Here is a 27,249-nt window from a genome sequence, read left to right as displayed (position 1 = left end):
CAAAGGAATGGGAAACTGCCGAAAATTTAGAGGCACATATGAAACCTAGGTAACATAGGTTATGGCAAATAGAAAAAGGAAAGACCAGAAAGTTTTTAGAAGGAAAGAAGATACATGTAAGACAACCCAGAACAAGAGAATTATCAAAATCAAGCATGAAAGTTACACCTGAATTTTCTCATTGCCAAGACAAAAATGAGAAAATGGACAGGTAACCATTATATAATTCTTTCTATTTTATGTAAGGGGGGACGGGGACCATGTCTACCCTGAGATGATTGTCTCCTTTGTTTATACTGTGTATAAACGTCAGTGTACAAGACGCAGTCATGTGCTTCACAGGAATTGTTTCCCAGCATGTAATGAGTGCCCCCTCAGTCAGGGAAATGCAATAAAAATCTGTGGATGAGCTCAAATTCTTCCATTTCCCTTTCAGTCTTCTCCTAGTTCCTTCCATGGTGCTCCCTTCCCCCTTCATCCCTCAATCACTAGAGCCTCACATTCCTACTCTGAGTGCTTTCTATGCCACCCAAGACCTGACCCTGCTCCTCTACCCTTAAGTCATCCCCAGTGGACATGACGCTTTCTCCCCAGGCTCTTGGACATGTGGAGCTGGTTCTTCCCCTGATCTAGCACCTGATCGTCTTTTCAGATCTCCTCTCTCTAAATGTATCCCCTGGCCGGCATTCTTCCCTCAGTCTAGGATTGAGGCAACAACCTCCCTGTATTTACTTCCCAATTCTTATCAGCAAGCAGTGGGCAAATCAGCTCAAGAGAAGGTGGAGTTAACCTAAAAGTGGATTCTCATGAGAGTCCAAGGATAGAAACTACAGTTCATCCAGGCTTCCCAAGACCTAAAACAAGAGGGAAATTATGGATTCAAGAATACTGTCCAGACCATCTCTTTCACTCTCTCAAGGGCTGAAGGCAGGCTGTTTTCCTTTACTAAGGGACATATGATGATTGACATCTCTTGCACAGGGGACCTATTGAAGCCAGGTGCTCCAAGGACAGACCTCAGGGGCCTCGGGCAGCACATTCCCCTTGGGACTTCAGGACTCTGAGCAACTTCTTGAGTCCCGTTGTTTGTTCTCGTGAAATAGGAGTCTTTGCCATGGCATGCTGGCTCCCTGGGCCTCAGTTTCCCTATCTGTAAATTGGTCAGTAATGGCTTCTCCCTTTTAAAGCTGGATGAATCAATGATCACACACAGATGCAGACCTCCAGGGCCCTTTCGGGCGCAAAGCTGCAGGATCCGAGAACTGTCTTCCGTTTTTGTTACCTGCCAATTTTTTTCAAACTCATTGTGCCCTGAACACTTATCACCAATTTCTCAGTTCTATAGAAAGTCAGTCTGAGTGAGTTAGAATGGCAAACACACCCTGCTCTTGAGATGGGGACTTTGAGTTTAAATTATGTCTATAAGTCAACAGTCTCCCATGAAGGTATATAGATACAGCCAATGTGATTGCAATTTGCTTCCTGTACTAGAATGAAAATAACTACCAAAACTTGCAACATACGAGGCCCAGGCTCTGGCCTGGATTCTGGATCCTGGTACGGCAAGGCCTTGTTCCCGCAGGACAGACTTTCTTTGGAGTCTTCCAGCTCTACTGTTCTCACATTTTAGCCATGCCCAAGCCAGAGGACAGGGGCTTGGGGTACCAGCTGAAGACCTAGCACTCACACTCCTCAAATCCCCTTCCTGCCCAGGACCAGCCTGCCTCCCTTCTCTGGCTGTCAGAGGTGGGCGGGAACCAGGGTTCACAGTTTGCTCATTGCTGTCAAGGTTGTTTGCTCATTATTGTGTAACTGAACTATGCTTTAGAACCTGCCAGGAATCAGGGATTTTTTTTTCTTTCTTTTTTTTTCTCATTAACCAGGAAGGGGTTGAACATTATCATGGAGTGTGGGCTGGAGATGCCGGAAAGTGGACTTTGAAAATTGATGTTGTCCTCCTAACCCTAAGTGGCTGGTGGGGTGCTGGGAAACGAGGAGGATCTCAGGGTGGGGTTCCACCTGGACTGGGTGCCCTTAGTCATGGTGGCAACCTGTGCGGGGAGGAGAACAGTATCTCTAACTATGGACCCGTGATTTGTCCAAGCAAATACAAGTGTCATTCTCAAAAGCAGTGAAATGCAAGTAAGCATTTATTAGCCTAACAAACGCCTTGGGCTGGGCCAGCTGTCACCGACCCCAAACCCAGCCTGCCCTGTCCTGGCAAGCACAGCGCTTATGCCACCTCATGCAGCTCTCAGAGCAGTGACCCACAGAATTGCCTGGAATGCTAGCCAAAGTCATAGGCTCTCAGCTCCACTCTGCACCCAGCGAATCAAAATCTCAGAAATCTGTTACGTTCACGAGGCCCCGAGGTGACCCGGGTTTTTTGTCAGTTTGGGAAACGACTGCCCTAAGAAATATAGTCACCATAGCTGCTTTCTGCCTCCCCCTCACTTTCGCAGGAGGGCCTAGAGCCAGGAAGCCAGGCTTCTCCTTTCCTTGTAGACCCTTCATGAGGTGAAGGGCGTCCTGCTTCCCTCTGTACACTTTTTCTTCCATGTTTGTTGAGATATAACTGACATATAGCACTGTATAAGTTTAAGGCGTACAGCCTGATGATTTGACTTACATACATCATGAAATGATGATCACAGCAAATCTAGGGAACATCCATCATCACATATAAATAGTGCTTCACTCTATATTGTCAGACCTGAAATAATCTCCTGTCAGCTGATCGACGTCACTAGTAAAAAGCAGCTGCTGACTGAAATCCTTCCCTGTGCATTTCCAGGGTCTTCTTGTGACCCCTGGGAGTGGGTCTGGGCCTGGAACAGCCCTGGGGAGCGTCAGAGAAGGTGAGGCCCTGGGCAGGTGAGACTCTGGGTGGGGAATTGTGTGTACATGGACTTGGGGGTATTCGCATGTATTTTTGGGCGTGTGTGAGCGTCTGTAGGAAAACCAACAGACCCAGAGCTTGAAGTTCCCAGCATCCTGTTGTTAGGGGGCTCAGCCTCTGCCCTGCCCCCAGCCTGTGTCCAAGCTGCTCTCTGCACACCCTTCACTGAGGACCATTGGCTCTGAGTAGTTCCAGGGGCTCTGGGTAAGGTGTGTGGGTGCTTGGTTATGGACTCAAGGGTCCGCAAGTGGCTGTGAGTTGTGTCCTGGGACCCGCTAGGGCTCAACAGAGACCGTCTGGGTGCTAATATGATCCTCCGCCCCTGCCAGGTCTTGGATTGTATGTCACCACTACCCCCTACCCCAAAATCCTTATCTGACCACTGAATCAAGGTTGACCCAGCCCCAGTCACCATTATGATGCCCTATTTTATTTTCTTATTAGCAATTATAGTCACCTGAAATCAACTTGACCATTTACTTGTTTAAGTTATGTCAGTGTAGCAAAGTCAATGAAGAGCCAGACCGCCTGGATTCAAACCCTGGCTCTACCACATTGTAGCTGTGTGACCCTGGGCAAGTCACATACACTCTCTGTGCTTTAGTTGCCTTCTTGGTAAAATTGGAATAATAACAGTGCTCACCCCACAGGGTTTTCATGAGGGATAAATGAACCAAACAAATAAGGCACTGAGGTTAGCATGGCCTGCAGTAACTGCAGGCAGGCGTTCATTCTTGCTGCTCTTGTGATTATTATGAAATTCGATCACTCACCTCTGCAGTCCCAGGGCCTAGAAAAGGACTGGGAACCACATGCACACTCAATAACTGTTGAATAAAGAAAAGAATGAACACATGAATGACTGAATCTAAGTCCTCCCCGCAAATGAGTGTGACCCAACTCCCTTCTCTGAAGCTTGACTCAGCTCCAAGCTGGATCAATGAGAGAAGCAGTCAAATTTATTTTGGAATACGGCTGTGGGCACAGCCTCCGTTCTCGGGTTATCGGGTTTAGTGGCTTTGTACCCCGCCAGCTACAGCCTCCTGCTGCCCTCTGCTGGTGTCTCTAAGACAGGGCCAGCAAACTCAGAGCTCATATGGCGAGCCAGGTGAGAGGCGGGGTCCCGTGAGCCCCTTGTCTTCGACTTCAGATGATCCTGTTTTCCTCTCCTCCCTCTTTCCCCGGGTTGCTACCCTCCCTTGGAATGCCTTTGCCTAAAAGTCCCTACCCTGCAGGGCCAGATGTCCTCGCCCACTGGGGGACCACACGTCTCTGGCACCCTGGACCCAGACAGCTTAAGACCATGCTCACAGTTACATGGTCATTCTAGATCAGTGCACTGAGGCTATGGGCTAAATTCCAGATAAGAGAAAAAGCAGTGCCACTTCCCTCCTCCCTGACCAGGGAGCTGTCAACCCCCTGGAGCCCCAGGGCAACAGGTATCAAATCTGACCCCAGGCCACAAAGTAAAGGTTAAGGGAGGGCTGAGGAGAGATGCCAAATTCCCTTCATCCTTGCCCTGTTTAATTATGACCAGTGCCTGAAAGGAGATGAATATATTGTTTTAAAGTTCTCTTAATCTTTCTCATGTTTGTGGTTATAGCACCTGTTTTATCTCTACTACTCTGCCTGTTGGTGTTTTGTCTTTTTGGTTTTTTTTACATAGATTTATCAGGATATATTTTTCTAATTTGCCTTTTAAAACGTCTGGTTTCTGGGTTAATTGATCATTTCTTTTATTTTTTAAATATTTCATTAATTTCACTTTTATATTTATTTGTTTTGGCCTTTATTTTTTGTTGTTTTTAAAATTTGTTTTAAAAAGATGAACACTCAATTCAATTATTTTCAGTGCACCTTTTTATGGTTTTTTAATTTTTAATAACAAAAGTAAAGTATATTTTCCTCTGACTATAGCTTTAACTATAGCTCATAGATTTTGGATACTTATTACTGATTAACTTGATTAATTTAATTTAATTAAATTACTACTAAGATTGTGCATTTTTTCATGTTTCCATACTATTGGCCATCAGTATTTCTCCTTTTATAAATTCCCTCATCTCATTCTTACTTATCCCATTTTTTCTACTTAGATATTAATTTTCTTATTGATTTATCTGTTATGTACTTTGCAAATAAATCAGACTTTTCTGATTTTATGTTGTGTTTTACTTTTTGGCAGAGATGTTTTCTATATTTTTGTGTGTAGATATATCAATATTTTATTTGGATTTTCTTCTCTGATAGTCTTAGATAGCTCTTTTCCCTTCTAAGACTACATAAACCATACTTACATTTTCTTCTGATTTTGATTTTGATATATAACTAAAAGAATCTGACTTCATTTTTCTTCCAAATGCTTAACTTTTTAATTCAGTATTACTAATTGAACAATTCATTATTCTCCTACAATTTGGGTATTCTATTTCTATTTTTATCAGGCATATATAAGATATATATGTATATATATGTATATTTGGACCCGTTTTGGGAGTCTGTGGTTTTTTACATTGTTTTATCTAGTCCTGTGTCAGTAATACACTGTTGTAACTATGTTAGCTTTCTAAAACCCTTTAAAATAAAATGACCACGTCCATTCTCCTTATGTTTTTAAATTAACGTTTATGACTGTTCTAGGATGTTTCTTCTTTCATCAGAGCTTTGGAATCATTTGATGAAGTCCTCACAGCCTCAATCACTCTTTTTTGGGGGCATTGAATCTTTGGAGAATTCACATCCCTCTCAGACTCTCTGTAGCTGGGGACCAGGCATCCCAGGCTTGCACAAAACCCACCACTGGTTTTCTTCCCTTTCCTGCCCTGGGCCATCTTTCTGGTCACAGGATGCGTTTGCTTGGCCTGAAGTTGTCATCTGACCTTTTGGCCCTGGCCTGGCCCCAGCCACTTACCCCTGAAGTGAATGAAGTATTCAGGGGGTTAATAAACGTGCAGAAAGTCTGGCAGTGAGGTCATGGTGCTATTTCCTCATATCAAAGAGCCTGGAAGCATCTTGAAGGCACTTTCTTCAGGCCTACGAATAGACTTATAAGCAGGAATTAAGGATTTCATTCATTCAACTCTTCTACTTATTCACTTGACCCATTCTGTCTCCTTCCTAAATAAATAGGAAAAGTACCATTCTGCTCAGGCAGGGCCCTCTTGAGTCCTTCTGTGCCTCCAGGCAGTCTGAGAGAGACTATACTGCTTAAGTAAATGGAGATCAAATATGTGAGTATTCAAAACGTATCCAGTAGGGATGGGCTACACATGCTGCAGTAACAACCCCCAAACCCCAGTCAAAATCCAAGTGGATCTGGGTGATCCCCAAGGGCAGTTGTTTTCCATCCATTTGCTCAGGTGTCCAGAATCCTGGCTCGTCCAACTTAATAACCACCAACACTTCTGTGCTCACCAGGGCAGCAGAAAATTGGGCATTTCAGAAATGTGCACTTGCCCTCAACTGCTTCCATCCAGAAGGAATACATGTCACAGGGTAACGCCTGCCTCCATAAGGCCTCTCTTATTGAAACAGTGAAAAACAATAAAATCTACCAAAAGGTACCAGTTATTAGCTATACAGAGGCCTAATAGTCACAGGCAATTAGGTTGAACAACAATAAGTGTCTTGGTCTCTGAGTATCTTGGTGCCTTCACAAGAAGATGGCTCTCCTCTATTCTCCTGGTTAAAAGGCTCTATAATCCATCCACTCATTCCCAATCTACCCCTTGGGCACCTTCACTGCCCGTTGCTGAAGCACAATTCTACAGCTGACCTCTAATGTTAAGGAAGCGCAGGCCTGTAGCATATGTGAGGGCATGACCAGCTGTTTCCATCTGTGTATCCAGTGCCTGGATAAGTCTTTGGCATATAAATTTATATTTTTATTTCTTCTGATAGGTACCTGGTATCTTTGCTCTACTATATAAAACACGAGTAACCCAAAAAGATCCAGTACACGATTAAACTTGAATTAAGGACATCTGGAAGGTAATAGTGATTGAGAATGCTCTGAATGTAAGCAACTCAAATGCCAGTGATTTATTTATTTATTTATTTGTTTTTTAAAGTTAAGTATTTTTTAAATTAATTAATTTATATATTTTTTGGCTGCGTTGGGTCTTCGCTGCTGCACGCGGGCTTTGTCTAGTTGCGGCAAGCGGGGGCTACTCTTTGTTGCGGTGCGTGGGCTTCTCATTGCGGTGGCTTCTCTTGTTGCGGAGCACGGACTCTAGGCATCTGGACTTCTGTAGTTGCGGTGCGTGGGCTCAGTAGTTGTGGCTCGCGGGCTCAGTTGTTCCACAGCACGTGGGATCTTCCCGGACCAGGGATTGAATCCGTGTCCCCTGCATCGTCACGGGGATTCTTAACCACTGCACCACCAGGGAAATCCCAATACCCGTGTTTTATGTCAGTGGAATTCAGAACAAAGATAGAATCCTAGAAAAGTAAACATCAGAGGGCTTCCCATAGGCTGCTCAGTATGGGATGTGGGCTGATCTGGTGACAGGAGGGTTGAGAACCAGGACGCAACTTGAGAATATACTATAAAACAGGGACTTCCTCGTGTGGTTGTCCCCTCTCCAGGTATGGAAGGCTCCCAGCTTGCTCCCATGATGTCACCTGGCATTGCGAGTGTCATAACATCTCTTGAGAATAAGGGTCACACAGCTCTGGCTTCATTTGGCACCTAGGCTACCAAACTAGGGACACGGCTACTATGGTTGGGGTGGGGCTGACATTGTTTAAGTTCTATGTTGACCTTTGCCCATGAATGATGGTGTAGGAGAGACCTCTGTGCTCAAGAATGGGTAAGGACCTGCATTTTCTGAAATACTTGCCTCGATCCTCTGCTTTAATCGGGCTGTGTCTGCAGAACCCAAATGACCCACCTTACTTATTCTCTGCGCTGGAAAGCCAACCAGAGCCCCGCGGCCCGTGGTACAGGTTGATCTGAAGCTTCCTCCTAGGCTTTGGGGTCTCAGCGTTCCCGGCCTTCAACAACACAGGAGATTTTTTTTTCTTCCTATGCAGTCACATAGTTCTGCCACTCTTTCCTTCCCTCTTGTCAAGAAATAGGCTTGGCTTACATATTGGGATGAGTAGTGATTACCCATAGAGCATTGTCCAGACCACCATGACCTCGCAAGGATCCCAGTGGCCATACTGTACAGTGTGGCTCCTCCCCAGCCCCCAGGGTGAGCTGATGGGATCAGAGGTGGGCATCTGAGACAACTAGGTGCATTTCTACATAGTTTTGAATTGATATCAAGCAAGAGTTTCTGATCTCTGGGACACACGAGAGACCTGGACGTGGGTGGAGGAAGCTGGTGTGTAAAGGAGGGAAAGAGGTGAGGATGGGCAGAGAGAGGCAGAAGCCAGGGAGGTGGCACAGTGGTGCCTGTGCACCCCCAGTCCTTCGTAAGTCAATTCAGAATCCTCTGTTCTTTAAAAACACCCTCTTTTTGGCTTAACTAGATCCAGTTGTTTTTCTTATTTGCAATAAAAGCAAATAAGTCTGTTCTAAGCTCCAGGCCTTTGTACTGCAGAGTTGTTTGCTCGTTATCGTGTAACTGTTTATGTTTCAGAAGCTGCCAGGAATTGGGGATTTTTTCAAGTAACGGGGGAAAGATATGAACAGGGAGGCTGAGCTGCATGCTGTTGAGACGTGTGGCTTTTGTTTTCAGATGTGCCGTCCCATATATGAAGTGTGGCTGCAAGAGTGTTGGGAAGACAGGTAGGGCTCGGGGGTCCCATTCAGAAAGGGCCAGAGAGGGCAGTCCTCCTGGTACCTGGGAGCAAAGGAAAGAGTGGTAGGTTTCCTGTCTGGGGGAGGGGTATTCGTTGCCCCCTCCCATGAGCCTATGGTTCATCCAGACGTCATTCCAATTTCTTAAGCACAGACGTCATTTAAATCTTCCTTTGCAGCAGTGTGTCAATAAAATCAACTAAATATACAGAGGCCTTTGGCCTAAAAATTTACAGGCCAGAAGTATAAGCTCTGGGGTCAGATGGCCTTTTTCATGAGCTGTAGCACCGGTACTACCTGTGCAAGTTCCCTCCCTCTCTGTGTCTTAGTTTCCATGTCTGTAAAATGAGAAGGGTTTGAGTAGATTATCTCTGAGGCAGAGTGGAGAACATTCCCGGAACTGCCAGGCAGGAAGAGGTTTGGGGATGAATTTGAACATGGCTGGGCACCCTCTGTGTCTGACATTTCAGAAGGGATTAGGACTGTGCAGATGGTATGTTCTCCCCTGAGCCAACCACAGTCACACTGTCATGGGTAGAGAGAGATCCTGGGCGGTCAGGGGTGAGGGGAGTCTACTGGGTGTAAGGCCACTCAATCTGGCCAGAGAGGAAGGTGCCTCCCTGCCAGGTCATCCCTCTGTAACTGTGCAGTTTCCTAGGCTCAGGGCTTGAAGCAAGAGGCAGACACTGAGACCTCCCAGCCCCGGGGCTCCAGATTGCATTGGCTGGAGGAGTCTGGGGTTCGGGGGGAGGTCTTGAACAGGGCTCTACATGGGGGAGGTATCAATAGAAAGGATTTGAAGCCGTGGGAGAGAATGAGCCCAAGCCTGGAGCGAGAATAAGGAGAGAGGGGAACTGGAGCTGAGGCTCCCGAGCTCCTCTGTGGAGCAGTCCAGGAGAGGAGGAGGGATGAAACTGATGCAGAGCAGCCAGAAGGATAAGAAAATTGCAAGCACAAGAGGAAAAGGGAAGGAGGAGGCAGTGATCCGCTGGGTCAAATGCGGCCGATGGCTGGAGGAGGTGGAGGGCAGAGGAGGAGACGCTGGATTTTGTAACAGGAAGGTCTTGGAGATCTCATTTTAGCCCTTGCCCTGGGAAAGCAGGCTGGCCCCCTTTTCCTCTGATAGGTCTTCCTGGTGTGAAGCCAGTTTCAAACTTTATTCTGAGGAAGGCGTTCCATAGCAGCCCTGCCTGCTGGGCTCACCCATGGCTCTGTGGAGAAGCCCTGGCCAGCAGAGGGTCACCTTTTTTTTTTTCTTTTTTATAAATTTTATTTATTTATTTATTTTTGGCTGCGTTGGGTGTTTGTTGCGGTGCACGGGCTTCTCATTGCGGTGGCTTCTCTTGTGGTGGAGCACAGGATCTAGGCGTGTGGGCTTCAGTAGTTGTGGCTTGCGGGCACTAGAGCGCAGGCTCAGTAGTTGTGGCGCATGGGCTTAGTTGCTCCGCGGCACATGGGATCTTCCCGGACCAACGTTCGAACCCGTGTCCCCTGCACTGGCAGGCGGATTCTTAACCACTGCACCACCAGGGAAGGCCTGAGGGTCACCTTTTTATTGGGACATTGGCAGCACACAGCTCTGGGCAGTGCCCCACCCTCCCCGGGGGCTCAGAACTCGCAGATCACAAGGCACCGGTCTCCGCAGGCCTTGTCGTTCCACGTGCCATCGGGATAGATCTCCACGCAGTTCTCTGTGTTTCTGTTGTTGGGCTCCCCGGGGGCCCAGTTAGAATACACCAGGGGCTCCCCTGTGGGGTAGGTGAACGTGCCTTCCTTCTTGTTGTCGGTCATGCTCAGGAAAGCAGACTTGTTCTGGTCTGCGACCAGCTGTTTCAAGGCCTCGTTCTCGGCTGCAGAGCGTGGCGAGGCCATCTTTCCCCCGGCCTGTGTGCATATCTGCTGTGCATCCTGAAAAGTTTTTTCAAAACCTCCCGTCTTGAAGATCTTCTCCCCGACACCCCGGCCACTGGGAAAGAGGTCCACTAGGGGAAGAGGAGAGTCAAGTTGGGGTGTGGCAGCACCTGGACCTTTGTGCTCCAACCAGAGCCCCCCAGCCTCCCATCCAGGGTACCAGGGCACCAGATAGGATGGAAGTGAGGTACTGGTTCCAGAGCAGCCCTGGCTCCACGATGCGCCCTGTGAGTGGTGCTGTGGTCTCCAGTTACAGGTGAGGACCCTGGAACTCGAGGAGCTTACGTAAGAGGCCCAAAGTCACACAGATGTCAAATGTAGAGTGAGGATCAAACCTTGTTGGATGTGACACTAAAGCTTAGACGTGCACTTTCTGTTCCTCCCCATGTCATATGCCAGAATTGGTTTCTCAATTACTGTGTAGATTGGAATGACTTTGGCCAGGGAAATGACACGGTGCTGACCAGGGCAGTTCCTAAGAGTGTGGGAAACACCATGCAGGGGGCTCGCTCTCACCCCTGCATGATGGCTGGGCATGTGGGGTTGTCAGAAGGGGGTCTGTACTGTGTGAAGGGGTGAGGGGAAAGGAGAGGAGAGGGTGGGGCATCTGAGAGCAGCGACATGCTAATCTCTGCACTGGGGGCAGCCCAGTGTTGGCCTCTTGATATGCTTACGGGTGATGCCCCAGCCAGTCAGCCTCCCTGGACCGCTGGGCAGGGGATGAAGGCTTCTGAGAGGTGTGTGTGGGAATGGGGGGCAGGAGTGGGATCGGCGCTGGAGAGACCCCTGTTTGGGAGTCAGAAGGCCACGTGTTCAGCCCCAACCTGACAATGACGGTCCAGGTGGGCAAGGGAAAGTCACTTCCCTTTTCAGGGTTTCCCATTCCTTATTTCTAAAGCAGGTGTACACTACATAAAAGCATCGCCTGTGTGACATGTTAAGTATCTCTTATTCCTTCATCCTATCCCCATCCCTTTGACTTCTAGGCTCATGCATGGAAATCTTCAGGGCTCCTAAGAGGGCTCACTGGACTGGGTAGGAACCCAGACTACACCCTGACCCACTGCCCTTCTCCTCTGAGTAGTTTCAACAAGGACTCAGAGGCCAGATTCTCCACGGGGTCAGGATGGCACCCAGAGCAGCCCTGGACAAGGTCAGTGCAAGTTCATGCGCCATAATTGGGTTTATGTCCCATGCATCTGGGACATGCGTGAATATGCCCATATATCCATCTGGAGGTACACAGGTGGAATTAAGGTCCATCTGGATGGGTGTGCATATGTGTGTGTGCATACGTGTGCCTGTGTGCACATGTATGTAGATGGTGTGGAGTGAGCGATGGTGTTTAAGTACCCACACATGTGGCCGGTGCCTATGCCCATGTTCTCCTTTGTTTACATCAGTGTGCATATGAGCAAGGGAACGGGTATGCAGATATGTTTGTAGAGGGAGGAGAACATCAAACGCTGGAAACTCTCATCCTTACTACTTAGGTACTTAGTTGGCTTGAGCCCTTAGGAACCAACCCTATATCCCACCCCTGTATGCTCTACTCCTTCAGAAAACTCTTCTTTTTTTGGATCATGAGGTTTGATGAATGATGTGGACTCAAAGCTGATGTCAGGGAAAGCAGAGAAGGGGGAGGGGCAGTTGGGGACTGAGGCAGAGAGTCCCAAAGGCACCGGGTGGTCAGGTGCGCACTCCAGGAGACCTCTGCCTCCTTAGGATTCCAGGCTTAGGGAAGAATCTCTGCTTTAAACACCCAAGGAGATGCAGGGAGAGTCCAGCACTGGCCAGAGACTGGAGGCAGCCTGCCCCTGCCAGACCCAGGGGCATCTTTAGGGTGAGATACTCAGTGGCCACCCAGCAAGGTTGGGCCCCACCAGACTTGAACCCCATGAGCAGCATCCCAGCCCCTGCTCACAGGACTATGTCTGGATTCTCTGCTGCCTGGGCTGTGCAGCTGCATCTCTGGGTACTTGCATACCTGGCTCCACAGAGGGAAGAGATGCATCGTGGGTTGGGTGTCCCCTTGTCTATCATAGGGACATGCCCAGAGTAGGCAGGGGTGAAAGTCTCCTGCATTGGTGACAAGGACTGCATTCTCCTCCTTTTCCCTTGCATCTCCTTGCAGCTCCTGGAGTACGTGGCTGCACTGCTGTGTCCCAGCCCATCCTTAGCCCCACTGCCTGCCCCAGTTCCAGGTCCAGTCCTAAACATGGTCCCAGCCAAGTTCAATTTTAGACCCAAGCCCAGCCAACTCCAAGCCAAGACCCAGACCTAGGATGAGGCCCACCGTTGGTGTCTGGTTCAGGTTCAGGTCCAGGAACTCACCTTTCTTATAATGAGAGAAAGCATTCTGGAGGCGTTGTAGCTGTCCCTGTAAGGTCTCCACCCGCTGCCGGAGAGCAGTGATGTCTGCAGGGCAGAGAGGTCGAGTGAAGAAAGGTCCAGCACAGCCTGGGATCAGCTCAGAGCCCGGGCCTCAAGGGAAGGGTACCCAGTTGCAGACACATATTGGGGGTGGGGGTAAAGAACTGGGACGGAGCCCTAGGAAGCCCACATCTGCTGACATAGGTGGGCCTGTGCTGCCCACAGGATTTCCTATGTTTCTGCTATGAACACTGTTCCCTGAGCAGGTCCCTGCACCACACTGACACCGAACCAGGTGACACTGTAATTCCAAATTCGAGGAGCCTGATAACACTTCCTTTTGGGGGGTGGGAGTAGAGGAATGCATGTAGCTCAAGTACTTCCCGTCCCCTGGGTTATTTGAAGTTCAAAGCTATCTGATGAATTGGGAAGGGAGGTGCGCTCGTCCCGAAGATCAGATAGAAAAACTGCTCAGGTTGCCCTCCAGCGAGTCATAGAGGCTAAGACCAGCGTCCGCTTTGACTTCCAGCCCCCCACCTGTAACTAAGGGGGACGCCTGAGAGGAGGGCCCGGGAGGGCCTCCTCCCACCCTCCGTCCCCACCCGTGCCCTTGTGGGGCCCCCAGATCTTCCTTACCTTGGAGTCCACTCTCTCCCTTCGCTCCTCTGTCTCCAGGAGCACCTCTGTCCCCCTTCAGTCCCGGGGGGCCCCTGGCACCTGGAGGTCCCTGTGGACCCATGGCTCCAGAAGGCCCTGGGATCAGAGAAGAAGAGTTGCGTGAGTTCTGAACACATTTTCTAGCATTTTCACCTCCCCCAGTACATGGACTATCTTATCGTCCAGCAATACGCCCTCCCCATATACATATGTCCCTCTGTGCCCTGAACCCAGCCTTGCATCCTCTCTGTGTACTGACTGTCCCTGTCACCCAACAACCAACCTTCCCTGTACATAGACGGTCCCTGCTACTCGCCCTACCCTCTCCCTAGAGACAGACAGTTCCCAGAGCCCAACACTGGCTGTCGCCCTGGAGTGCTAGCTCTGACCTGGCGCGTGGTGATGGTGGGCACAGGGGAACAGGAGCCCAGCCCAGCTTCCATCACTCACCTGCTGCCCCAGCACTTCCAGGGGCTCCGCGTTCACCGGGGGCACCTCTCTCTCCTTTAAGACCTGCGGGGCCTCTTGCCCCTGGGGAGCCCTGCATGCCCGTGGCACCCACTCCTCCTGAGGAAGGAACAAATTGGGACGAACACGGCTGAGAGTGCGCTCAGCACTTATCATTGCCTCGGAAGTGGAGCTTTTCACCCACAGCTCCAGGTGAGAGAATGAACTGGGAGACGGTGCTCCTTAATGCCTGGCCTCCTCTGGGGAGGGTATCGGGGAAATACGGTCAGTGTGGGAATCTGCGGAGAGAGACCCTGGCAAGGCCTACCCGCTGCAGATGGTCCAGGCTTTTCCAGGCACTGTGCGCATGCCTTAGGCCCCATCACAGACTGCCACGCCTCCTTCCCACACCCGTCACATACCAGCCACCTACCACTGGGTCCAGTCTCGCCTTTGGGGCCTGGTGCACCTGCAGGTCCTATGTTCCCCTGCCTCCCTGAGGGACCGTCTCTTCCAGCTGGACCAGGCATACCTGGAGGTCCTGGAGGCCCTGGGGAAAAGGACCAGCCCAGTTAGTGACACTGAATCTCCTTGGAAGTGGGAGTGCCTAAAAGATGAGGGCAGTAATAGAAGTCTGAGAGGCAGCATCCTCCTAGAGGTGCTGCCCCACAGCAGCTCCAGTCTTCCCTGAAATAACCCAGCGCCACCTTGGAAACAGCCTTCTGCCTCCTTCCTGGGGTAGAATCTGTGCATGCCTACCGGCATGTCCTAGCGACACCACACCACCTGCAGACATCTGCATTCCATGCCCAGCTGCTCACCAGGTGGTCCGGTGTCTCCCTTTGGCCCGGGTTCTCCAGCAAAGCCATTGTCCCCTTTGGGCCCAACTGGGCCAGCTGGTCCAGGCATCCCTGCTTCTCCTACAGGTCCTGGTAAACCTGTGGCAGCAGAAAAAATGGGCATAAACCTGGCCCCAGGCCCTGGAGGAGCCGGAGGATATTCCTTCAGGTTTCTATAAGGTGTAGACACTTCACCTCCACAAGACCCGGTCCAGTGGTGATCCAGGAAATGGGCATCCACATCCCCATTTTACAGGTGAAGAAACAGGCTTGCCAGAGCTGGAGGCAGATCAAACCAAGACCTGCCCTGACTTTCCATACAACGCACCTTCCCCTGCCCCAAGGCCACAGTATTTATAGCAGGCAAGCCTGTCAGCTTTTGCCCTTGATCATGGACTCCTTGCCCTCCCCCTTCCCAGAACCAAAGTTTATATCAGAAATGACACCAGATGCTAATCACCAGAGAAATATAAATCAAAACCACAATGAGCTACCACCTCACACCTGTGAGAATGGCTATTATCAAAAAGTCAGCAAATAACAGGTGTTGGAGGGCGTGGAGAAAAGGGAACCTTTGTGCACTGTAGGTGGGAATGTAAACTGGCACAGCCACTGTGGAGAACAGTATGTAAGTTCCTTAAAAAATTAAAAATAGAACTACCATGCAATCCAGCAATTCAACCTCTGTGTATTTAAACAAAGAAAATGAAAACACTAACGCAAAAAGATTTATGTGCCTCCAAGTTCATTGCAGCATTGTTTAGAGTAGCCAAGTGGAGGTGGCCTAGAGCCTAGGTATTCATGGATAGATGAATGGATGGGGAAAATGCAAGGCGTATATACAATGGAACATTATTCAGCTGTAAAAAGGAATGAAATCTTGCCATTTGCAACAACCTGGGTGAACCTTGAGGGCATCATGCTAAGTGAGATATGTCAGACAGAGAAAGGTACCATACGATCTTACTTACATGTAGAATCTAAAAAACAAATGAACAAAACAGCGTGCTCATAGATACAGAGAACAGATTGGTAGTTGCTAGAGGTGGGGTTGGGGAGTGAGCAGAACGGGTGAAAGTAGTCAAAAGGTACAAACTTCCAGTTATAAAATAAATGAGTCCTAGGAATGTAATGTACAGCAAGGTTCCTATAGTAAATAATACTGTGTTGCACGCTTGAAAGTTGTTAAAGGCGTAAAAGTTCTCATCACGCACACGAAAAATTGCAGCTCTGTGTGTGGATGGATTTTCATAAGGCTTGTCATCATTTCACAATATATACAAATATAAAATCATGATGTTGTTCACCTGAAAGTAATATAATATTATATATCAATTATACTGTAATAAAAAGAAGAGAAAAAGCTATGTAACATGCTCTTAAAACTATAGAAATTAGACCAAATTATTATGCATCATTAAGTGATAAAAGTATGCTATAAACACTCTATTTAATATGATTCTGTTTCCTAAATATGTCCATGAATGTGTAGGGCGTGTGCACACATAAAACACATTGGCTAAACCACAAGAACAGCACATACAAAAGTGTTAACAGTTGCTGTTTCTAAGTGGTACAATTAAGGTATTTTTAATTTTCTTCCTTTTATCTTTAGTGACCACTTATTATTATTTTTTTTTTACACATATTATTTTTTATTGGAAAAATGACCAAACATTTTAAACTTGTTACCTCAAGAAAGACTGCCCAAGTCTGAAATTATATGAGATCTACCTCGATTTAAGAATTTTACACTCTGTGTAAAATTGTGAGTTTGGTTATTCTTTCATTGAGATGAAATTCACATCATATAAAATTAACCTTTTTGTTTTCGGCTGCGCGTGCAGCTTGTGGGATCTCAGTTCCCTGACCAGGGATCGAACCTGGGGCCCGGCAGTGAGAGGGCTGAGTCCCAACCGCTGGACCGCCAGGGAATTCCCTAAAATTAACCTTTTTAAATTTTACAAGTCATTGGCGTTTAGCACATTCACAACGTGGTGCAACTACCACTCTATTTAGTTCAAAAATATTTCATCAACCCCAAAGAAAACCTCATATCCGTTATCACTCTGTCCCTGCTTCTTCCCAGGCCCGGCTACCACTATTCTGCTTCTGTCTCTATTACTTATTCTGGACATTTTATGTAAATACATACAATATATGAGCTTTTGTGTCTGGCTTTTTTAACTCGGAGTGACGTTCTTGAGGCTTATCTAATTTGTAGCGCGTCTCAGCACTTCATTCCTTTGTGTGACTGAGCAATGTTCTAGCGTATGAACACAACACGTTCTGTTTATCCATTCACCACGGGTAAACGTTGATGGACACATGGGTTGTTTCCATCCTTTGGCTGTTGTGAATAAAGCATTCATGTGCAAAAAAACAAGAGAAGAAATGACACCTGTCAGGTGCTGCTAACTTATTCATTCACTTATTTGTTCATTTCCTCATTGTTTCATTTATTTGTTCACTGGGAAACGAACTATGGAACATAACTTTCTGCTTAGCACTGAGCAGGATGTAAATGTTAGCACCAGGTCCTGGTCTGCAAGGGATTTGTCACTGAATTTTAAACTGTGAGGCATGGGTAACGAGCGAGGAAGACAGTTTATGAGGTGTCCCTCCTCCCATCCCAGCACCTCCAACCCCAGCACACACACATAGTCGGAGGAAACAGGACTTCAAGGAGAAGAGAGGTGACATTTCAGATTTGGAAACTGTGCCCCAGGGTAAGAAAGGCCAGGACCTGCCTGGGCCAAGCATGTGCTGGTGGTGGGAGACTGTGCATTTGATGGGTGGCTGAGAGCTTCTGTGCTGGGCATTGTGTTCTGCTTTTAGTTACAATCCTCACTAGGCGTGAAATGGAAGCATAGAGGATGGGCCCCGCATCCCAATCCCACAGTGTGCCGTGCTCAGGCAGAGACATCCTGGCCCCGGGCCAAGCCTCTCTTGGGCTCCCCACTGGCCGGGGTGGCAGCAGGTACATGGGAAAAAAGCCACTCCTTAGAGGGGAGCATTAGAGGTTGCCCATCCTTGTGCAGAAACTGTGGAGGCCATGAGAGCACCCTTTTCAGCAGCAAGAACCATGCCTCCCAAAGCACTCGTTTTGCATCCTAGCATCCCCCGAAGTCCTAGCCCTGTACCTTACTGCCACCCGAAGTGAAGTTTTATGCACCACCGATTTGGCCAGTCGTAACTATTAAAATTCCTCCTGTCTTGGCAATTTACATTCATTTATTCCACAAGTATTCACTGAGCTTCTACTAGGTACAAAGCACTGTCCTAAATGCTGGGATTTTATTAGTGAAAAAAACAGACAAAACCCAAATCCCTTCCTCATGGAACTTAAACTCAACTGCATAGAAATAGATAATCAAAGTTAAAATGTACAACATATGATAATTTATAAGATCAGAATAAGTGCCACAGAGGAAGAATAAAGCATAGAGTATTGGTGGGGCCGTGCAGTGTTCTCTCTCCAATAGGAGGGCCAGAGAAGGACTCTGTCTGTGACTAAAGCCATGAAGGAGGTGAGGAGTGAGCCATGGGGATGTGTGTGGAAAGAGCAAGGCCCTGAGGAGGCAGGGGGCCAAGCGTGCTTAGGGACCAGCGACAAGCCAGTGTGGTCAGAGCCCAGGGAGAGTGGGAGGAGTGGAAGGAAATGAGATCAGAGAGATCAGCAGGGGTGGAGGGTGGTCTTGGGGACTGCTGTGGGGTGTGAGGTTTTACTCCAAGGGAGATGTGCGCCCCTGGGAGGACTCTCTCACCGAATCCTTTCGGGCGGGGGTCTTGGAGGTGCTGAGGAATGAGGGAATTGTCCTTGGAAATTCAGCCCCCCAAGCAGGGTCCGGGTCTTATTGGCCCTGCATGAAATGTCTGGAGCATCACCAAGTGACCCAGCTCCACCCTCTACCTCTGCCCAAGGGTCTCTCCTCTCAGGCCCATCTTGTCCTTTACAGCAGGTTCTTGGGACCACGTGCATCAGAATCTTGTCACCAGTGCAGACTCTGGCCCCACCCAGACTTACTGGGTCAGGATTCTGGGGATGCTCTGATCTCCAGGAAATCCTCAGACCCATAACAGTTGAATAACTAAAGTGCCTGGGACTGAGGAGCCAGAGAGGAGCCTGGTCCTTGGTCCAGCTGTGCAGTGTTCTCTCTCCAAGCACCGACCCAAGGCCAGGCTTGGAACGCACAAGAAGCGGGGGGCTCAGCCACATCCATGCTGCTCAGAGAGCCACTGTAGGAAAGGCTCCCTACCCCACACCCTGCCCCGGGATTCAGTTCAGGGCCCCACTGGGAGCTAGAGAGAGCTGGCACCTTGAATACCGCCCTTCTCCTGAGTTCACTTCCAGGCAACCTTCTCCAAGCCCCAGCCCAGTTATGTTGGGAACTACTTTCTGTCTGTTAAGGACAGACCGATAATTGTCCCTTATCCTACAAAGCCTGGGGATGTTACCTATTCTCCCCAGCTTAAATGCTGCTCGTTTTCTTCCTCCCCAACCAAAATGCAAACTCCAGAAAGATAAAGACCTCAGTTGATCCCTGCATAGCCCTGGCCTAGTGCCATGGTGGTCCCCTTGTTCTTGTTGCTGGTTCATTGAATTCTCACTTCTTGCCAGTAAGACCCAGATCCTCCCCTGTGGGGCAGTATTTCTCGGACAATTCCCTTAATAATCAGTACCTTTGGAAACCTCAGGAGAATTCACCTGATTGGTACAGCAAGAAGATGCAACTTTATCCTGAAGACTCAACAGGAAAATGAAGCCCTGGCTCAATTATTTGTTGCTGTGTAGTAGATATTATTCCCATCTACAGATGAGCAAACTGAGACTCAGAGACACTGAGTGGCTTGTCTCTGGGGGGGTCCCTGCTATGGAGCTGGAGCTAGCAGTCGAGCACAGATGTGTCTGATGCAGAAGCCCATGTCCTTTTCATCTTCCACGTTGGGTTTCATATAGCACCTTTGTGTCACAATTTTCCTACCTATCAAATGAGATTAATACATCCCTTGTAAGACTTTTGGTGGGATTAAATAAACCACTCAAGTGAACACCCAAGCACGGGGCTGAACAAGGAAATGTCAGCTGCCTTTCCTTCTCTCCTCTCTCCATAATGTATTTAGGGAAAATCCTTTTGACCAGGCCTGAGTATGGGGCCACAGAGCCTCATCCTTTCCCACCCCTCATGGAGTAGAGTTTAATTGCATATTAAAAATATTTAACATCCTGCAGAGGCACCATTTAAGCAGAATGAACAACAGTTAAATTCTGGAGTACGGTTCTAGAGGACCCCAAATACCAGTCGTTTACTCACTGTTTGCTCCTTCTTGGGTGGGTGGAGTCAAGATCCTAGGGGAGGAATCAGGGCAGCTGCTGACGGAGCTGGGGGCTCGGGGCAGCCCGTCTTTGCCAACCAGTAAGGCTGTGTTTTAAGTGTGCTGGATATCTGGAGGAAACCCACCCATGCGGGATGAAGAAGACCATCTCCAAGGTTTACACAGCAGAAAATCCAGAGTTTCTGGGTTGGTTACAATTTCAATGCCCACCCCTTCCCACCAGGACAAGCCCATGGTCCCAGCTCTACCTGGATCCCCCTTCTCGCCCTGGGGGCCTTCTCTCCCATCTTGTCCATCACGACCAGGCAGGCCCTTCTTCGGAGGGTTACACATGACCAGGGTGCAGGCGTTGGCCAGTGTTTTCTGGGAATAGGTCTTCATTTCTTCCCCCAGAGACCTTGGGGGCTGTGAGAGCAGAATCAGCGTGGAGAGAGGGAGGAGAAGCATGTCCTAGGCAGAGGAACAGGAAGAAAGGGGCCATGCTTTTGGTGCGAGGATGTGGATTTTAGGGCTTGGCCTAGCTCCTGGAGGTGAGGAGAAGCACTTCCTCAACCTCCTCTCCTCTGCTCTGGGGCCAAGAGCAGCGGGGCTCTGAAAGCAGTTTAGGGACAAGGTGGGCATAAGGTCTGGCCTGAGAGGACATGAGTTGACCAGCTGGACTTCTGACGGGGGTGACCAGCAGCATGAACCTATTCTTAGATGGTCTGTGTCATCCCTTCTTGTGCCTCCCCTTGGGCACTGCCATGGGCACTGTGGCAAGGATGTAGAATTCCTCACTGAGGCCATCTGTCACATCAGGAAAGACTCACTGAGAGCTCTCGGGCGGGCCCCTTCCCATCTCTGGACCTCCTTCTCCCTTTCTGTACCAGTAAGTTGGTTGACTTAATTCTGACAAGGCAAACTCGTTTCCTCTCACTTGCTGCCTTGGATGGACTAGTCCTGGTGGGCTCAAGGGCTGCCTGAGAAAAAGCCAGAGTCCCGAGCACTGGATGGGTGAATGACTGCATGTTTGCCAGGTGATCTGCTATTCCCGGGCTCCATGAGGAAAGTCCATGGGACACCTAGAGTCCTGTCCAGGCCTCCTGAGAGGACTTGGAATAGGGGCCTCATGGAGGAAGGGTACGTGTGAGACGGGCACAGTCCGGGGAAGGCTAGTCTCTGGGAGGAAAGAGCAGATGTCCAAGAGCGCATCCGGTTACCATCGGAAAGGGACTCAGGAATTAAGTGAGGTCAGGGTGGGTGCAGGACCTGGGCCCAACATTGGGCTTCTTTCCTCTCTCAGAGAGAAACTGTAAAGTTACGAGCATGGAAAGGGCTCATGGGAGTTGCAGAGGCTGGGAACAAAGCCTGAGGACCTGTGCAAAGGACGGGGGGGTCACCAGGCTGGCTGAGGTAGTGGGAGGGGAGAAGCTTCCTGGCCAGAGAAGTACCTCCTTCCAAGAGGAAGATGAGCTGCATTTTCCACAGGGGCTTCCAGACAATGGCATCTGAGGTCTGGTTGGATGTCACATCCAACTCACCCAACCTCTCCCAGCCCAGGAAACACATCTCCCACCGAGCAAAGGGAACAGAATGAAGAGCGCTCCTTAGTACTCCATTGTGCCCTCACCTGCAACAGCTACCCTCCGAGACGGGAGCAGCTGCACAGACCTGCCTTCCTCAACACCCCTAGGGTAAACCACCCAGACAGGCAGGAAGATATTCACCAGACATTGGGAAAACAGAATGAGAGGCAAGGACAGAGACACTCACTGTTGCTTCCTCTAGGGCTCCAGAAGCTCCAGGCAAATAGAGTTTCCTGGGCAGGCACTGGCTTTTTATACACGCCCTGTAATGTAAGCCTCCCAGCCCCGGTTTTCCGAGAACTCGCATCAAGAAGCGGGGCAATTTACTTCCTTGTTGACACACTCAATTTCACCCCACCTGGGTCCTGGACACCTGTCACTGATGTTTGTAAAACTACACACACATCACCTTAGAGTTCATAGAGCACCCTCAGCCCACGATTTCATCTGCACCTCACTGCAGCCCTGTGAGTTCAGTGGCAGCATCAGTGTCTGTATTTCACAGATGTCCGGGAATCCAAGGTCCAGAGAAGACCAGCAAGTTGTACAATGACCTCCACGTCTTGCAAAAGCAGCTTGTGTCTGCAGAGTCCACTCTTTTGCTTCCTGCTCTAGATGTAGGACAGCCTCCCACTTGCCTTTTATGGGATGGCCTCCCCTTAACTTGGTTGCCCGAATCTCTCCACCTTTTTAGCCAGTGTTTGTCCATTCCATGGCTCTAGTGGCCTGTTTGGATCCCTGAGCTGCTAATATACTGTTGCAACCATCCCCAAGGAAACTCTAACTTCCAGTGACTGTGGGGCAGCTGCTGGCATCTCTGCTTGCTTTTAGATCCCTGTGACTTTATCTCTTCCATCAACCCTTCGCCTAGGTCTACACACCAGTCACCCCAGGTCTCCAATCCTCTCCTTTGGCCACCCCACTGGAGGTGCTGACTTGCTCCTGGGTTTTGATGATCCCTGTATATTATGGAATCTATAATGCCAGCTTTCCTCAGTTGGTAGGGAAAGGTCTTCTCTTTTCCATCCTGCAATTTTTTGAAGGAGGATCCCATAGTAGAGAACATGGGCCCCTAATGCTTGAGCTCTTCCATTATTAACACACAGCCCTCTCTATTCTAAGAGGTTCATGTGCCCTGCCCCCTAGAGATGTAGGTCAGCATGGAGGTTGAACTGAACATTAGCTCTCCTCTCCCCACAAAGCCTAATTGTCAAGTCTTATCCCGGTGGCTAGACAAACCCTCCTTATTTATGGTGACTTTTATTTCAGGAGTCCTATACTTTGTTCCTTCCTGCAAGCTGGCTTCTACTAACTACCACCTCCTAGACTGTCAAATACATCCCTCATGATGCCCTCAGGCCCCATTATAGCCCAGAATATGGTGTTTCCTTTGTCTAACTTCACATTCCAACAGAATCCAGTTCTATTTATGATCAAGCCCAGACACTCGTGTTGCAATGATAACCTTTGCTTTTCTCAGTTCCACCAACACAGGTGAGAAGAATCACAATGGCTTTCACGCAGAGGATCACTGGACCACACTGTCTTCCCAATACAAAGTCCAGGATGACTGCACAGTTTCTTTGGGAGCTGGTCACTGGTGCTGTACTGCAGCTGCAGAAGTATCTGCACCCCGTGGTGGACTTCATCAGCTGCACTTTTGTCAGAGCTAAGCTGTAGCCTCTGGTATTTTACCGGCTGCTCGTCCACATTACTGTTGAAACACCCAGCTCAGTGGGCCCATGTAGGGTTAGGCCATTCAAGATGGCTGTTCTCTTGCTCTCTCTACATCCCCCTGCTCGACCAGTCCCTGCTTCACTCACATGACTATCCAATCCTTTTAATTATAGGGCTTAATTAGTAACTGCCTACCCACTGCCCCAGCTGTTGGTTTCCTTGGTAACTGATGAGCCAACCTGACGTCAATTCCCCCTATAAATGGTAGCCTCCTCCCCCCCGAGTGAGGATTGTTACGTCCTTCCTGCTCTCTGCCGAAGGTGGTATGTTGTGGCTCTAGGACCCTTGTGCTTTGGACGTGTAAGATCCCTTGTCCAATAAGCCACTGATGTCTTTGTCACTGTCTCCGGGCACTTTCTTCGGTCACAAGGCTGGGCGTCAACAAGGCTTGCAGGCCTGCGGGGTGCAGCTCAACAAATGGTGAGTCAGCCAAAACGCTGAGGAAACTCCCGGGAGAGCCGAGACGCTGGGGAATAAGGACGGGGAATGGAAAGTTGCGGGGGTAATCCTGGGGTGGCCGTCCACCAGCATGTGGGGCCCCACGGCAGCTGACTACTGTGAGAGTTGTCTTTCTGTCCCATTGTATTGATGATATCCTGTTAACCTTAGAGCCCCTTTCCAGTTTAAAAGCAGCAGCCCAGTGCATGAGGAGGGCTGGTGAATACAGACAAAACGCAAGAGACTTTCTGGGTTTTTTTTGTTGTTTTTATCTACAAAATACAAACATACCCCTGATCTGCCACCCCCAAACAATTACAGACACAGGCTTTAAGGATATTCACTGAGGGACAGGCTTGTGAATTGGACGTGGCCAGTTACGCTGAAGGGTTTGTTTGAGGCCTGTGACAACGGCAAAACAATAAAGGTACCCTTGGGCTTCTGGTCCCAGCTATGGCAGGGGGCAGAGCAGCGATACAGTGTGATGGAGCAAAGCTATATGCAGCCTACGAGGCCTTACAACAGGTGGAAGGTATTACAAAAGGCCTACCCGCGTTGTTAAGCAATGCAAAAACCCCCACTTTAGCGGTCATGAAGTTCAGACTTGGGCCGATAAAATGCTATACCTGGCATTTTCACCTGCTCTTCAACCCCACTGCTGCCAGGCTAATTGAAGGATGAGCGGCCTACTTAAACAACAATTGAGGCGGGAGACCTGCTGTCTCAACCTGTGGACCAGGAGGCTAACGCAGCTCATACAAATTTACAGCTAAACATCCCAGCAGCAATCATCCCAGTGCCTATGCCGTGTTAACCCAGAGGCAACTGGTCAACACTATCCGAGTTCAACTGTTGAGCGGCCCAGGACCATTGCCAACTAATGATCAGGACAGTAACTCACTTTCGCCCTTCCCACAGAATCTACCCCCAGGGGAACATATTATAAATGGCCCTGGGACTGGCAGGTAAGTCCCCTGGCGGTTTGGGTTTGCCGTCCCATGGAGATTAGGACTAAAAAGGAATTAATAGATTTCACCTTTCTTCTACCCAGCCCCACCTAAGACTACTAAGGTAATAAATCCAGGCCCCTTACTGTAGAAAGACGCCATTATATTAACCCTATGGTCTGTTAAACCCCCTCTCTAGTATTTGGCACCGGCCGTGGGGACTGAGGGTGGACAGGTGGTATGGTACTGCAGCTCAGGACAAAAACCACAGGCAGGGGTGGTGGTATGTCAGAATGCTGTTACTGGGCTTCCCTGGTGGCTCAGTGGTTGAGAGTCCGCCTGCCGATGCGGGGGACATGGGTTCGTGCCTTGGTCCGGGAGGATCCCACATGCTGCAGAGCGGCTGGGCCCGTGAGCCATGGCCGCTGAGCCTGCGCGTCCGGAGCCTGTGCTCCGCAACGGAAGAGGCCACAACAGTGAGAGTCCCGCGTACTGCAAAAAAAAAAAAAAGAGTGCTGTTACTGCTTGTATTTTTGCTTAATGGTCATGATCTTCCCTGTATTGAGTTGGTTAGACATCTTACATTTCGTCTCTAGTCTGAGCGGAGGGAATCTGTTTGCAGACTGGGTGACAACGGTGGCCTCACTGCAAAATGAGTCTGATTGGTGGGTCTACAGTGAGATACCACTGTTGTCCTCCTCTGGAATTCCATGAACAACTGACCCGATAAGCGCCTGGCCCCAAAGTTTACCCACCTTTTGGACTCTCAGTACTCTCTAGCTGCTGTTGTCTGTATCGAATTTGTGGTATCTGGTAGCAGTGCACCTCTACCTAGCTGACCCCAGGGATATCGTGGAAGAGGGGCAGACCAAGATTACAAGGGTCATGTGGGATATGTAGGGGGGCAGTGTATGGTCAGGTCATTCAAGATGGCTGTTCTCTTGCTCTCTCTACATCCCCCTGCTCCAACAGGCCCTGCTTCACTCACATGACTATCCAATCCTCTTAATTATAGGGCTTAACTAGTATCTGCCTACATGCTTGCCCCTGCCTAGCTGCTGGTTTCCATGGTAACTGATAAGCCAACCTGACATCAATTCCCCCTATAAATGGTAGCCTCCTTCTCCCCCAGTGTCAAAGATTGCAGCCATGTCCTACTGCCGTACATGGTGGGGTGTTGCTCAAGGACACTTCTGCTTTGGATGTGTAAGATCCCTGTCCAATAAACCATTGATGTCTTTGTCACTGTCTCTGGCTCTTCCTTCAGTCTCAAGGCTGAATATCTACAAGGCTTGCAGGCCTGTGAGGTACAGCCCAACCATGGTGGACAGGTTGCTTTGGTTTCGGTCCCAGGGAACAGTCAGGGGAGGTCTGGCATTGCGGCCTTCTGCCGGGGCAGTCACGGACCCACTTCTGCTCTGCTCCGGGTGCTGAGCTCTTTGGTTCTAAAACCATAGCTAGGGTAGAAAAAAGGAGACATGGACCTCAGAAGAAGTAAGATTCCAGCTCAGTTGCCCCCTGATCTGTCAGGCAGAGGGCAATGTCTGTTAGGCCTAATCTTGGGGATCCTATTTATATCTTTCACCTGGTCCTTGCAAACTAGGTGCAAATTCAGGGCAACTATCCACACCTGGCTAGGAGTGGCTCCTACATTGGTTGGCTAGAATGCCAGGCTCCTCATACACTATTACCTCTCTTGCCCTTTCCCTGAAAGTTGATGTCTTAATATCTCCCACTTAATGAGTCCTAGGGCAAATAGTGATCTGCTTCCCCTTCCCTACCCAGAATACTCAAGTCCTCAGGTATACAAGCATTCCTTAAAACCTTTCCCCCGTCTGCTAAGAGCTGTGATCCAAAGGAAAAATCACCTTCTCTGGCTCAGATGGATGTCCCAGTTCAGGCATGGTTGAAATCATGCCTTCAGTGAATGTGCCCACTTGATATGACTACAAGCCCATCTCTTACGGACAGACGTTCAGACACAGGCAGCCACCAAGTCCAGATGAAAAACACCTGAATCTAGAATCAACACTCTTCTTTCAGGGTTGTATCAGGAAAGGAGCTCTCCGGATGAGGTTGAATTTCCTCTCCATCCATGGAGAACAGAGGTCAGAACACCAGGTCTTGCAAGCCAGTTGAAGTAGAATCACAGGTTCTTGGATACAAACGAGTCTTTTGAGACTCTGATATACCCAAAACCACTATCTTCATAACTTATGGAGAACAACAGTTCTCAACCAGGGGCAGTTGTGTCTCCACCCCCAACCAAGGATAAGGTCAGTGACCCTATATGATTAGGTTACTAGGGGTAGGGGAGGATGGATGTGGATTTTGGGCAGGGTCTGTGTGG

General features: G+C 49.1%; 1 protein-coding gene across 1 annotated transcript; it reads right to left on the bottom strand.

Annotated features, from left to right (window-relative positions):
* Positions 1-10,256: 10,256 nt before the first annotated feature.
* SFTPD (surfactant protein D) lies at positions 10,257-20,674 on the bottom strand (the record flags this gene model as incomplete). The annotated part of the gene is made up of 7 exons (XM_082674127.1): positions 20,461-20,674; positions 14,858-14,974; positions 14,470-14,586; positions 14,040-14,156; positions 13,569-13,685; positions 12,894-12,977; positions 10,257-10,630 (listed from the first exon to the last, which is right to left on the bottom strand). The coding sequence occupies exons 1-7, from the start codon at positions 20,657-20,659 to the stop codon at positions 10,257-10,259; spliced, it is 1,125 nt and encodes a 374-aa protein (XP_082530253.1). The 5' UTR covers positions 20,660-20,674.
* Between the last annotated feature and the right edge of the window lie 6,575 nt (positions 20,675-27,249).

This window comes from Grampus griseus (genome assembly GCF_964374135.1).
Source record: "Grampus griseus genome assembly, chromosome: 16".
In the NCBI taxonomy this organism is placed as follows: Eukaryota; Metazoa; Chordata; class Mammalia; order Artiodactyla; family Delphinidae; genus Grampus; species Grampus griseus.
Note: the sequence above shows the minus strand (reverse complement) of the source record. Positions and strands in the feature narration are given on the sequence as shown.